At 45.6% G+C, this 14,134-nt stretch overlaps 1 protein-coding gene across 1 annotated transcript in view; it reads left to right on the top strand.

Annotated features, from left to right (window-relative positions):
• Positions 1–13,394, top strand: part of LOC124553250 (ankyrin repeat domain-containing protein 65-like) — a 76,810-nt gene extending 63,416 nt beyond the window's left edge. The window contains exon 3 of the mRNA XM_047127137.1: positions 12,953–13,394. Coding sequence (XP_046983093.1) covers positions 12,953–13,394 — 442 coding nt within the window. The remainder of the gene's footprint in view (positions 1–12,952) is intronic.
• The last annotated feature ends 740 nt before the right edge of the window (positions 13,395–14,134 follow it).

The following is a 14,134-nucleotide window of genomic DNA, read 5'->3' as shown; positions in this document are numbered from 1 at the left end:
CTTCTTCTCCTCCTCCTCCTCCTCCTCCTCCTCCTCCTCCTCCTCCTCCTCCTCCTCGCCGCCGCCACCGCCTTCTTCTTCTTCTTCTTCTTCTTCTCCTCCTCCTTTGCGCCGCCGCCACCGCCTTCTTATTCTTCTTATTCTTCTTATTCTTCTTCTTATTCTTCTTATTCTTATTCTTCTTATTCTTATTCTTCTTATTCTTATTCTTCTTATTCTTATTCTTCTTATTCTTATTCTTCTTATTCTTATTCTTCTTATTCTTATTCTTCTTATTCTTATTCTTCTTATTCTTCTTATTCTTATTCTTCTTATTCTTATTCTTATTCTTCTTCTCCTCCTTCTTCTCCTCCTTCTTCTCCTCCTTCTTCTCCTCCTTCTTCTCCTCCTTCTTCTCCTCCTTCTTCTCCTCCTTCTTCTCCTCCTTCTTCTCCTCCTTCTTCTCCTCCTTCTTCTCCTCCTTCTTCTCCTCCTTCTTCTCCTCCTTCTTCTCCTCCTTCTTCTCCTCCTTCTTCTCCTCCTTCTTCTCCTCCTTCTTCTCCTCCTTCTTCTCCTCCTTCTTCTCCTCCTTCTTCTCCTCCTTCTCCTCCCTGTGCACATGCCTGAAGGCCGACCCACGCGTTCGCATGCGTAGCCGGTGACGGGGTTACGCGTAATTCCCCACCCTGTGTAGACAAGTAAGGCATGCACGTACGCCCTGGTGAAGGCCAGGCCCAGGGGGGGGGTGATTGCCTGAGCTGATACCTTCTGACCATGCCGATTGGTCCCTCCGTCTGTTTCTCGGGAGGTGTAACATGAGGTGTAAACATTCACCTAAGGCGGGAGTGCCCTCTGAGTGGGTCCCCACAAGGAAGGAGCACACCATCGGAGACGCTGGCAATCGTGGGGGATTCCTCCACAATGGATTTGTCTTCTTCTCTCTCGACTTCTGCCCATAAACGGAAACTTGACCAGCCACCAGTGACAAAAGTATTGCCGCCTGCCCCACAGTTCCTCGTAGTTTCTAGATTTGAGGACGGCAAGGATTTTTCCTCTGTCAGCCCTTTCGTTATCCAGAAGGCCGTAGATGCCATAGCCGGATCTGTCAAGTCGTGTACCAGGTTGCGTAATGGTACCTTGTTACTAGAAACTGAGAGCGCCTTTCAGGCACAAAAACTGCTTCAGGCCACACTCCTGTACTCGTTCCCTGTCCGGGTGGAGGCTCACCGCACTTTGAATTCGTCTCGAGGTGTGGTATATACTCGATCACTCGACGGATTGACTGACGAGGAGATTGTCTTTCCTCGCTGAGCAGGGCGTGACGGCTGTCCATAGGGTCATGAAAAGGTCAACAATGACCTTGTACTGACCCGGACACTTTTCTTGACCTTTGATAGTGTTCAGCTGCCGTCGCATATCAAAGCGGGCTACGAGGTTATTTCTGTTCGCCCCTATGTCCCGCCACCTACACGCTGCTACCAGTGTCAGCGTTTTAATCACACTCGTCAGTCTTGTTCCAATGCGGCTAAATGTGTCACTTGTGGCAGGGATGCCCATGAGGGTGACTGTCCACCTCCTTCTCCTTGTTGTGTGAACTGTCAGGGTGACCATGCAGCGTCTTCCCGCGACTGTCCCATCTACAAGGAAGAACGCTGTATCCAAGAAATTCGGGTCAAGGAGAAAGTGTCCACCTGGGCTGCTCGCAAGCTATTTGCTAGTAGGAAGCCACGCTGCTCCCAGCGGGAAAATACAGCACTGTCCTCGCCTCTCCTCGGACTACCAGGGAGGTGTCGATGCAGACATACCATCTGACCTTCAGCACCACGCTCGTCCGTTCGGCCAGTGCTAAGATCGCGCGGTCGACGTATCCTCTTCCTCCCGTCACCCCTCAGACACAAGCACCTTCATCAGCTTCTGCCAAGACGAAGACCCAGAAGTCAGATGCACGGGCCTTCAAGAAGGAACCGTCCCGTGCAGACTTCCTACGTACTTCGAACTCCCAGCCGTCGACCAGTACTTCCACTAAACGACCTTCCAAGAAGGCTCATAGGAAGCACAGTTCTCCTTCTCCACCACGGCGCATTTCTTCTCCTGCGCCACCCAGCGGTTGCCGCCCCAGGCCGTCATCCGTTTCGCCTGGCCGCACCGCTGGTAGCAGAACATCTGGCCGTCCACTGGCGGAGGAAGCTGCTCCTCCCGGCCATCTTAACGAGATGGCGGATGAACCTATAGAACCAATGGACGATGACTGTCCGCCTACTGATAGCGGCGGCAGTGCTCGCTCGAAGCCAGGCCCTCAGAGGCCTTAGAGGTGACCCCCCTTCTTTCATCTTCCTTTTCTTCTCACGATGGCACTTATTCACTGGAATATTCGCAGCATTCGCTCCAACCTGGAGGACTTGAAGTTGCTGCTCCGCTTGCACCGTCCGCTCGTCGTAGCCCTCCAGGAAACGAAGCTACGCCCATGCGATCACATTGCCTTGGCACACTACACCTCTGTGCGTTTTGACCTACCCCCTGTGGTAGGTATTCCAGCTCATGGAGGGGTTATGTTGCCGGTCCGGGATGATATTTACTACCATCCCATCACATTGCACACTGGCCTGCAGGCAGTTGCCGTCCGAATTACTCTACCCACTTTTACATTTTCCATTTGTACCATTTCCACTCCATCGTCGTCTGCTGTTACCAGGACAGACATGATGCAAATTATTGCTCAGCTACCTGCACTATTTTTGTTAAATGGAGACTTCAATGCCCACCATCCCCTTTGGGGCTCTCCAGCATCCTGCCTGAGGGGCTCTCTGTTAGCAGACCTTTTCAACCAGCTCAATCTTGTGTGCCTCAATACTGGCGCCCCTACTTTTCTTTCAGACACATCTCACACCTATTCCCATTTAGACCTCTCTATATGTACTACCCAACTTGCACGCCGGTTTGAGTGGTATGCCCTTTCTGATACATATTAGAGCGACCACTTGCTGTGTGTCATCCATCTCCTGCATCATACCCCCTATCCCTGCTAAACTAGGTGGAACATCTCCGAAGCAGACTGGGGCTCTTCTCTTCCAGGGCGACCTTTCAGGATCAAACCTTCACAAGCTGTGATAGTCAGGTCGCACACCTCACGGAAGTCATTCTCACTGCTGCTGAATATTCCATCCCTCACACTACTTCTTCTCCACGTCGCGTAACGGTCCCCTGGTGGACCGCAACATGTACAGACGCTTTATGTGCTCGTCGACGTGCTTTACGCACCTTTAAAAGCCACCCTACAGTGGCGAATTGTATCACTTATAAACGATTGCGTGCGCAGTGACGTCGTATTATTAAAGAAAGCAAGAAAGCCAGCTGGGCTGCTTTCACAAGCACCTTCAACAGTTTTACTACTCCTTCTGTTGTCTGGGGTAGCCTGCGCCGGCTATCTGGCACTAAAGTCCACTCACAAGTTTCTGGCTTGACGGTCGCGAATGATGTCCTTGTGGCCCCTGAGGATGTCTCCAATGCCTTCGGCCGCTTTTTCGCAGAGGTTTCGAGCTCCGCTCATTACCACCCTGCCTTCCTCCCCCGAAAACAGGCAGAGGAGGCTAGGCCACCTAACTTCCGCTCCTCGAATCGTGAAAGTTATAATGCCCCTTTCACCATGCAGGAACTCGAAAATGCACTTGCCCGGTCACGGTCCTCCGCCCCAGGGCCTGACTCTATTCATATTCAGATGCTGAAGAACCTTTCTCCTGCGGGTAAAGGTTTCCTTCTTCGTACTTATAATAACTCTCATTTGGTTTGGCTGCTCGAATCTCGACGCCTACTTACCAATGTACAATGTGGATTTCGTAGGCGCTGCTCTACTGTTGACCATCTGGTTACCTTGTCGACCTTCATTATGAATAACTTCTTGTGGAAGCGCCCGACCGCGGCTGTGTTCTTTGATTTGGAGAAGGCTTACGACACCTATTGGAAGGCGGGCATTCTCCACACCATATATACATGGGGCCTTCGCGGTCGCCTCCCTTTTTATTCGTTCCTTTTTAATGGATCGACAGTTCAGGGTACATGTGGGTTCTGTCCTGTTGGACACCTTTCGCCAGGAGAATGGGGTGCCACAGGGCTCAGTTTTGAGCGTCGCTCTCTTCGCCATAGCGATCAATCCAATAATGGATTGCCTCCCAGCTGATGTATCAGGCTCCCTTTTCGTGGACGATTTACCAGCGCGCAGCATACATGTTTCCTGGAGCGCTGTCTTCAGCGTTCTCTTGACCATCTTTACTCCTGGAGTGTCGCCAATGGCTTCCGTTTTTCTGCCGTTCTTATGACTCGGTCCCGTTGCTCTCCCATTCGTGGAGACAACAAAATTTTTAGGTCTTACATTTGACAGGAAACTTAGCTGGTCTCCACATGTCTTATTTGGCTGCCCATTGTACCCGTTCTCTAAATGTCCTCCGTGTTCTCAGAGGTATTTCGTGGGGAGCGAATCGAACCGTCCTACTTCGCCTATATCGGTCGATCGTCCGCTCAAAGCTAGATTATGGGAGCTTCGTATACTCCTCTGCACGGCCGTCCATCTTACGCCGTCTCAACTCCATACAACTTCGGGGTTTACGTTTTGCGATCGGAGCGTTTTATACTAGTCCCGTCGAGAGTCTTCATGCTGAAACCGGTGAATTGCCACTGAACTACCGGCGCGATATACTGCTTTGTCGGTATGCCTGTCTGCTACTGTCAATGCCCGACCACCCTTCTTATCGTTCCCTTTTTGACGACTCTCTCGACCATCAATACGGGTTGTATGTGTCTGCCCTGCTACCCCCTGGAGTTCGCTTTCGTCGCCTCCTTCAACACCTTGATTTTTCACTGCCTGCAACCATTAGTGAGCGAGAGCCACACGCCACCTTCGCTCCAGGCTCAGGTTCGTGTTCACCTTGACCTCAGCTAGCTCCCAAAGGAGGTTACCCCCGGTTCGGTATACCACTCCCGTTTTGTCGAATTTCGTTCGAAGTTCATTAATATGACCTTCATTTATACAGATGGCTCTAAGACCAGTGACGGGGTCGGGAGTACTTTTATCGTCGGGGCACAAAGTTTCAAATACCAGCTCCATGGCCATTGTTTGGTCTTCACAGCTGAGCTCTTTGCCCTCTACCAGGCTGTTCTTTATATCTGCCGCCACCGACATTCTGTTAATGTCATCTGCTCCAATTCCCTGAGCGCCATCCAGACCCTCAGTGATTCGTATCCGGTTCACCCTTTCGTGCACCAGATCCAATGCTCTCTTCAGCAGCTGGTGGACGACGGTTCTCCGGTTAGCTTTATGTGGATTCCTGGCCATGTCGGTATCCCTGGGAATGAAGCTGCAGATGCTGCGGCCAAGGCTGCAGTCCTCCAGCCTCGGACAGCTTCTTGTTGTGTCCCTTCATCAGATTGTAGCAGGGTCATTTGTCAGCGCATTTTATTGCTGTGGCATGCCGATCGGGCTGCACTTACGGACAACAAGCTTCGGGCCTTGAAACCTCTCCCCGTGGCTTGGACGTCTTCCTCACGCCCTTCTCGGTGGGAGGAGGTAGTTTTGGCCCGGTTACAGATTGGACACTCCCGGTTCAGCCATCGCCATCTGCTGACGGCTGCGCCGGTGCCGTTCTGCCCATGTGGGCAATTGCTGACAATCCGCCACATTTTAACGTCCTGTCCGGATTTTACTACACTGTGTCTTGATCTTGGCCTGCCATGTACTCTCGATGCCATTTTAGCGGATGACCCAGGAGCAGCTGCTAGTGTTCATTTTATCAACTTGACAAACCTGTCTAAGGACATTTGATTATGCTGTTTTTTTAATCCTATGCCTGTCAATCTTTTATCGTGTTTTCCCTTTTAGTTGCTGTTTCAAACTTGTGCCTCGCGGTGCATTCCTAACGTAGTCTGGGCGCTAATGACCATTGAAGTTGTGCGCCCTAAAACCACAAAAAGAAACTGACCACTGAAGACTTGTGATCTAACATTCCTTCGTCAGCTTGATAAACCTCCTGCGAGTCTAGAAGTCAATAAAACTCCTATATCGTCATGTAGTTCCCATCTAGATATAAATATTTACGCAGTTCTTTGTGCTATTTCAGTCAATGGAAACCTTTCCTTTGAGGTGACAGTCCTTGCACCGTTATACCCTACCGATCATTTCGAATTATATTACAACCTGTACCATACTTCACTGTCGTTGTTCACTTTAGCTTAACACAAAAACTCACATTTGCAACAAGCAACGTATTATTGCTATGTGCTTCCTTGTAAATAAAGTATTTCCTTAAAACATTACACACAAATATATTTATCTAGAAGACTCCAAACTCATACTACACATGGTGTCAAATGACATATTATGTTGGAAAATTTTGTTATTATCTGCGCATTTTTCAACCGTTCTTTATGATCTGCATCAGATCCTTGTCATTATTCTTGACCACCACGTTATTCACTGCCTCATATTTAATACATTATTGGGCATTAGTTGTTAATCGCATACCCAGGGTTCGGTTCTGGAGCAGCTTAGTCTTTTACTGTCTTCTTCCAGCGCCGTCCCCCCTTCCATGTAACGTAGCGTAGAACCCATATTTAATGGCACAGATGCCTATGATTTTAATAATCATAAAAAATGGAATTGTTTTGATAAAAAATTTTTGCTTCACTGAAAGTGCAATTGTTTTGTTTACGTGATGGCAGGTTGTTGACCTCTGTGGTTACCATCCCCGTTTCTACCCACGCCAGGTTTCGTTTCTCGCCTTCATAACAAAGGTAGAATTTGGAAGGGGGTTGTTCTTTCAGGTAGCCTCAACTTCACCTCTCAGGTTTCATTTGCGTTATTTTTTCTGTGCAATTATCAATCAAGTATGCTCTGAATTGAGACTCTGTAAGCCTGCTAATGGGTTAGGGTCCCCCACAAAGGCAAAAGGGCAGGCGGAGAATTTGACATGCTGGAGGTAAATCTATACGTTAGTCTCGCCTCAGACTGGTGCTGTCAGGGGCGGAGAAGCGGTGAATGTATACATTGGTCACGCTGGGCGTGGCAGAACTTACTTTCTGCTAGCCAGAGAAGGATGTCGACCAGGGATAAAATGGTGTGTGTGATGCCATGACGATGTGGGCAGAACACTAGCCCACCTGACAAGAGTGCAAGGTTTTTTTACACCAACCACGCCAGCAAGATGACTTTCCTGCTGGAAACCGTGAAATTCACTCTGATTACCTGCACAGTTGCTCAGTAATCATAGAGCTGCCTCATTTTTCTGGACAAAGCTCCAACTGGCTAACTTCCTGTTGCATTGGTGGTGGTGGTGGTGGTGGTGGTGGTGGTGGTGGTGGTGGTGGTGGTGGTGGTGGTGGTGGTGGTGGTGGTGTGTGTGTGTGTGTGTGTAAGCTGATTAAACTGGTGCTGAAAAAGCGCTCTCTCCGAATGGCTGAAGGCGCTCCTGGGGCAGTCCTCATGGAACTACAGTGTTCTGCCGTGGCAGATAGGCAGATGGGCGTGGTGCGCCGAGTAAGAGTGTTCTGTAGTTAAACGAACATGGTGTGTCGAGCAGGGAAGCTTGTTAACGGAAGGGTGTGAGGCGCCTAATGACAGTCTGATTCAGATAGGGGCAGAATCCTGTGTTGTTTACATCTGGGCCTAGTGAGCAAGCGTAGCCACCAGCACTAATAAGACAAATAGCAGGTCTTTGCCGCAGCATAATTTCTTGCAGATGGCTGTGTCTTTTGGTAATATTTGCAGACTTAACTGTCTGTGGAGATCCTATTTCCACCGGTTTTCAGATGAAAAGTGTTATTGCTAGGGCATTTTCTCTGTGCACAATCATCCAACTTCTGAATTCTATTCGCAGCCAGAGTAAGTTATCCAAAATTTCTATGCATGGAAAGTACGAAGATTCATTTCCAGTCCTATCCTACCTTTACTAACGACAGTTTGTGATGTTTATGTGCCGGGTTTTTCACTTACCGTGTTTTTATGTTGTGCATTCTGATATTTCAAATAATAAAGACTTTCGTTACCCGGTAACTGTTTTATTTCAACAGTAAAAAGCCTTTGAATAATTACTTTCAATGGGTTTCACATTTTACTCATTGATTACCTCTACTGGTGTGAGTGCACAGCTACTGGGGGGTGCCATATCTAGTTAGTGCTATCCTTGTGTGGAGATCTCAGTAGGTTTGTACCAGGAGTTTCAGTAGCTAGTAGCAGACACCACTTTGAAATTTAGCATTTACCTCTCCTAAGTGCACACGAGAAATGGCATCCATACAAAGTACCATTACACAGTACCACTGCGTGGTAAGGAAACTAGAAAATGTGTAAAGTAAATCTAAGGAGCAGCCAAGATCTAGATATCTGATCAGATGAACAGTGGCACAATATCTACTGTACTATAAAATTGTATTATGAGGAAGGTTAATTAGAATAGGAATGTAAGAGAAATAAGTTACTGTGATCACTTCAGTGATAGAACAATTCTCATCAGGTTTAGAAAACCAGTGTCAACAATAAAGGTATGTAATCCAAAGTCTCGTGTAGAAAATTTGGTGAGAGAGAATAACTATGTTACAACATTGAACAGATTTTATGTGCAAATCCAGATGAACACACAATGATGAAGTATTGAAATACTGTAGTTACGGAATCGACAAAGAAAGACAGTATGGGGTCTATCGTAGGAATGAGAGGGGGAAGTCTGCGAGGAACAAGAATTATATTGTTGGACAATCAAAACAGAACTGTCACAGGAGACTGCCTTTTCTGCCTCAGTTTCTCAGGATGTGGAACATCTTGGAAGCACTGTCAATGTTGCCACAGCTGCCCGCTCCAGTAACCCCACACAAATGAGGTAAAACCTCGGCCAATGTAGATGATGACTGTGGCTGTTTCTACTGCCGATTTACTGTTCAGACTTTGCCTTCGGTATTTCCTTTTCTATAGGGGGAACGGGGACAACTTTGTTTGTAGCATTTGCGCCCTAATTCCTCATTTAGATGTTGGATGCTTTCAAATTTCTATGTATTCCTACACTTTTCCCCCTCTAGTTCCATGAAAGTAATCATATGATACCTTAACACACGTTCTTAATATCCTGTCCCTTCTTCTTGTCAGGGTTTTCCCCTTACTACTACTACTATCTCCATTGATTCTGTAGAGGTGTTCAGTTGCCTTACGTCAGGTCACCTAACTTTCAACACACATCAATGCCACCACATTCCGATCGCTTATTTCCCTTCTTTTCCTGTCTCCCCCCCCCCCCCCCCCGACAATCCATGAACTACTTCTATAAAATAGTGTTCCAATTGTGCATTCTCAGCTATTTCTTTCCCATTTCAAGGGCTATGTTCAGTACCAATAGCTTTGTTGTGCAAAGGATGTTGTCTTTGACTGTGCTTGCTTGTGTTTCTGAAAATAATGTTTGTACCTCTCTACACCTACATGGATACTCTGCAAATCACATTTAAGTGCCTGGCGGAGGGTTCATCGAACCACCTTCATAATTCTCTATTATTCCACCCTCGTATAGAGCGCGGAAAGAACGACCACCTGTATCTTTCCTTATGAGCTCTGATTTCCCTTATTTTATCGAGGTGATAGTTTCTCCCTATGTAGATCGGTGTCTCCAAAATATTTTCGCATTTGGAGGAGAAAGTTGGTGATTGCAATATAGCGAGAAGTTTCCGTCGCAACGAAAAACTCCATTCTTTTATATCCAGCCCAAATCCTGCATCCAGTGACATATTTCGCGATAGTACAAAACGTGCTGCCCTTCTTAGTACTTTCTCGATGTACTCCGTCAGTTCTATCCGGTAAGGATTCCACACCGTGCAGCAGTATTCTAAAAGAGGACGAACAAGCGTAGTGTAGGCAGTCTGCTTAGTAGATCTATTAAATTTGTGTCCTGCCAATGAAACGCAGTCTTTGGTTAGCCTTCCCTACTACATTTTCTGTGTGTTCCTTCCAATTTAAGTTGTACATAATTGTAATTACTAGGTATTTAGTTGAATTTACGGCCTTTATATTTGACTGATTTATCGTGTAACCGAAGTTTAACGGATTGCTTTTAGCACTCACGTGGATAACCTCACACTTTTTGTTATTTACGCTCCATTCAGAAATCTTTTCTAAATCGTTTCGTAGTTCTTGATGTTCTGATAACTTTATTACTCGATAAACGTCATCAACAAACAACCTAAGATTGCTGCTCAGTTTGTCTCCCAAATCGTATATATAGATAAGGAACAGCAAAGAGCCTATAACACTACCTTGGGAACGCCAGAAATCACTTGTGTTTTACTGACTTTCTGTCAATTACTACAAACTGTGACCCCAGACAGGAAGTCGCTGGGTTCCAATATAAGCCGCTTCAGTGGTACAGTGTCAAAAGCCTTCTGGATATCTAGAAATACAGAATCGATATGAAATCCCTTGTCAATAGCACTCAACACTTCATGCGAATGAAGAGCTAGTTGTGTTTCACAAGATGATTTCTGAATCCATGTTGTGTGTGCGTGAAAAGACCGTTTTTTTAGAGGTAATTCATAACGTTCCCACACAATATGTTCCAGAATCCCACTGCATATCGGCGACTTTTGTAAGTTTACTCTCAATGCAGTAGAATTTCTTATTCTTGTACTTTATGGTAGCCACTTTTGATGTGCAGTTTGTCGCTGTAACACACAGACCATATTCAGTCGGAAACGTGCAAAGCAGGGAGTAGAATAAAGCAGACACAGCCACAGGTGATGTTACGCCTTACAAATCACAATGCAGCAGTCGTGCATTGCGAGGCGAGCTGGCCAGGTGAGCTGTGCAAAGAGTTCACACTGCAGCACTTAAGCTGAAGAAGGCAGGAGTCTTTCCACACCTGAGTACAGGGATTCCCATTACCTTTTTCTCCCTCGTAAAACCTATGCTGACTTGCACTACACCATCTTGATTACACTACAAAATTTTTTAACTTGTATCGAGCAACTTGTACTAAATGAATCTGACAGTTACTGGCGAATCCTGTTTACCAATACCTATAGTGACACCCACAGATCCTTATTCTTAACTAAACTTTGCACATAGCGTGGTGGTGAAGCTTTCTTTCCATGACACTCTCTCCATAATAAATAATCATAGCTCTTGATTCGCTGCTGTGTAAGCTGGAAGTTCAGATGTGGTGGTGAACATAAAGTGGTAGCAATTCTGACAAGGCGTGTAATCCAGTCAGTAGCTGGTCATGTTGGATGGGTGCAAGAGTGTGCCACGGAAACAATCTGTAAGTTCTTGATACTCCTTATAATACATAAGGCAGCAGCCCACTACAGGATGGCTGCAGCTCGGCCAAGGAATTCTTATGCCTCAAATAGTGTTGGACCAGTGTTGGCCAATTGCAGTGTGTGTAGTGACTGCTCCAGTATCGAACAGCTTCAAGGGGCAGCCTGTTTCGTGTTAGAGAAGTGGTGCTCACAGAAACGACTTTAGTATAAATGGGTTTGGTACAAGTACTCCGTCGAGCTGCATGTGTTTGGCCTGAGCTATGCCTTTTGGCATGTACATCAGACTTCCACAGCTGCCAGTGTGGAACGATTGTCAAATCTGCTGCTTGAGTACTCCTGTGTTAACTATTCCTACACGTGCCAGGTTGACACGGCAACATTTCAAGGCTATGCTACATTTCGTAAAGCATCACCTATGCTCGTCTGCTGCGATTTCTTTCTTTCTTACGAGCGTTTCTTCAAATTCTTCTAGTTCTTCCTGCCCAGTTTTGCTTTCTTTCCTGCAGTTGTCTATTTCATTCTTTAGTGGCCTCTACTTCTGTACCCCTATCATTATGTTTCCTCTTCACAAAGATTTCTTCAGCTTTCCTTTCCTGTACCTGCATTTGTCTTTTCCCGTTCTTTAATAGGCAGTGTTTGAGAAGTCCATTCTCATTCAACTGGCAAACTAGCATTTTATTCCTCTGTTCTTCAGTACCTGACTTGATTACACATAGATTCCTACTGATGGTTCTCTTAAGCTTCATCATATTCAACGTCATAGCTAAACTGTGATTTGTTTTCACATCAGGTTTTTTTATATTCTTTACAGTTAAACATTTGATTTCAGGAGCCCCATCTTGTCACGACATAACCCAGATGAAATCCTTACCTAGACTCCAGGCCTTTGCTACATTAGCCTGTCTCTCCTCTTATTAGCCAAATCCACTGAGGCACAAAAGTGCTCATATGAATGTCCCAGCTTATGTAGACTTAAAGCAACTCCACCATATAGAAAATGTTAGAAAGGAGCTGGGGGTGCCTTGCATGGGGAGTGGTATGGAGAGAACCAGCTGCTAATTAAAGAGGTGATCCAATAAAATGGACTTAAGTGATAAGATCGTGTTGTAAGCTTAGTGTATTTGGAATAGTAGTCGCCTTAGTGTCATTGTAATGTCTGAAATGAAATGTTTCGATCAGGTGGTTGCATGTGAAACAAACTCGCACTATTTGGTGAGGCTGTATCACGAAATTTACAAATAACTGGACTGATCTGTTTGGCCTCATATCAGAAAAATGTCTTTAAATACCTGGAGATGGTATTAGTTGTCAGGCATACGTGCATGCACTGATATTTGCCGCAAGAAGCATCCATTTCAATGTAGACAAAAGACTGGTATGGAGTAGCACCCTCAGGTAACAGGAACTGACTTGCAGGAGTCAATGTGAAAATAAATATGGCAAGATAATTTCTTGAGTAATTGAATAAAGCAATTTTTAATGGATAGTTAAATGAATTTGATTAAGGCGATACAACAGAACCTCTGTAGCTTAATACAGTTTCACACTATTTTTGGATCTTAGGAGAATATCAGGTTTGTTGCTGGATGGATAAGCATTGAGAACAGTTTTTCCCTGTATGATAGCTTTCTCTGTCAGGTATGTGTGCTTGCAGTACTGAGAGAATTTTTGTTTCGTGTTGCCGCCTTTCCAGAGAGGAAAGCCGCAGCAAGCTGATGGAAGCAGCTGAGGACTGGGACATGGAGGAGGTCATCGCGCTGGTGGCGGCAGGGGCGGATGTGGGGGCGAGAGGAGAGTGCGAGACTACTGCTCTGCACTGGGCAGCGGAGAGCGGGCACTTGGAAGCGGTGAAGCGCCTGCTGGGGGCTGGGGCAGAGGTGGACGCCAGAGACAACAGACAAGTCACACCTCTGCACTTGGCTGCATATGAGGGCCACACACCTGTGGTGCGACTGCTGCTTGGGGCATCAGCTGACCCCAACGCTAGAGATGCTCTAGGGAGGACGCCACTGCATGATGCAGCAAGAGAGGGCCATTTAGATGTGGCGACTGCACTGCTTGAGGCAGGGGCAAACAGTGGGGTCAGGGATCCAAAGGAAGACAAGCCCCCTGGTTATCGTCAGAGAGCAAAATAAGCAGAGATATGCTGACATGAAATTATCTGTGCAGCAAATGACTGTGGAAGAAACTTGACAGTTTTTTTACACTTCTTCTTGATAAGTTTTAATAAAGAATGCAAAAATTTGATCCTGCAGTCTCTTATTTGGTCCCATCTCCAGTAATACTACAGCAAAACTCAGGTACAGGTAGATATGAGTACTCTACATTAACAAGAGGCTGCAAGCCATCGCTTACTTTTATCATAAATATATCTGAGTGACGTTAAATGTTACTGTCTTTACATACAGAAAAATACTCTCAACAATCTTCAAATCGTGGGCTACATAATTTTTTTATTTGTGAAATTAATGAATTTACTCATCACATTTTTGTTGCCTATATCTGCACTCACTTTCATAACTCAAATTAACAATCAAATTAACTAATTTAATAAAATTAACCGTTTAATTACTGTGTACCCATTTATTACCACAAAAAATAAAAACGATAATAGTTCAGGCATACGAGGACAGTGGCATATTTAAGATTGCAAAGGTAATGAAAATTTTTTATTCATCCTTTTATAACTACAACCAACTGATAAATCTTACAAAAAGCAGACAAAACAGAAAAATGGATGATTCTTGACTGACAAAGCATTCATTGGGATGGAAACTATACAAATTTTGTTATGAATTACTTTTTTACAATGTAATCTTTGTTTACATGAATCTAATGTGAGGTTAGATTTTATTCAAATGGATTAAACTGCGAC

This window comes from Schistocerca americana, chromosome 11 (genome assembly GCF_021461395.2).
Source record: "Schistocerca americana isolate TAMUIC-IGC-003095 chromosome 11, iqSchAmer2.1, whole genome shotgun sequence".
Lineage (NCBI taxonomy): Eukaryota > Metazoa > Arthropoda > Insecta > Orthoptera > Acrididae > Schistocerca > Schistocerca americana.
Note: the sequence above shows the minus strand (reverse complement) of the source record. Positions and strands in the feature narration are given on the sequence as shown.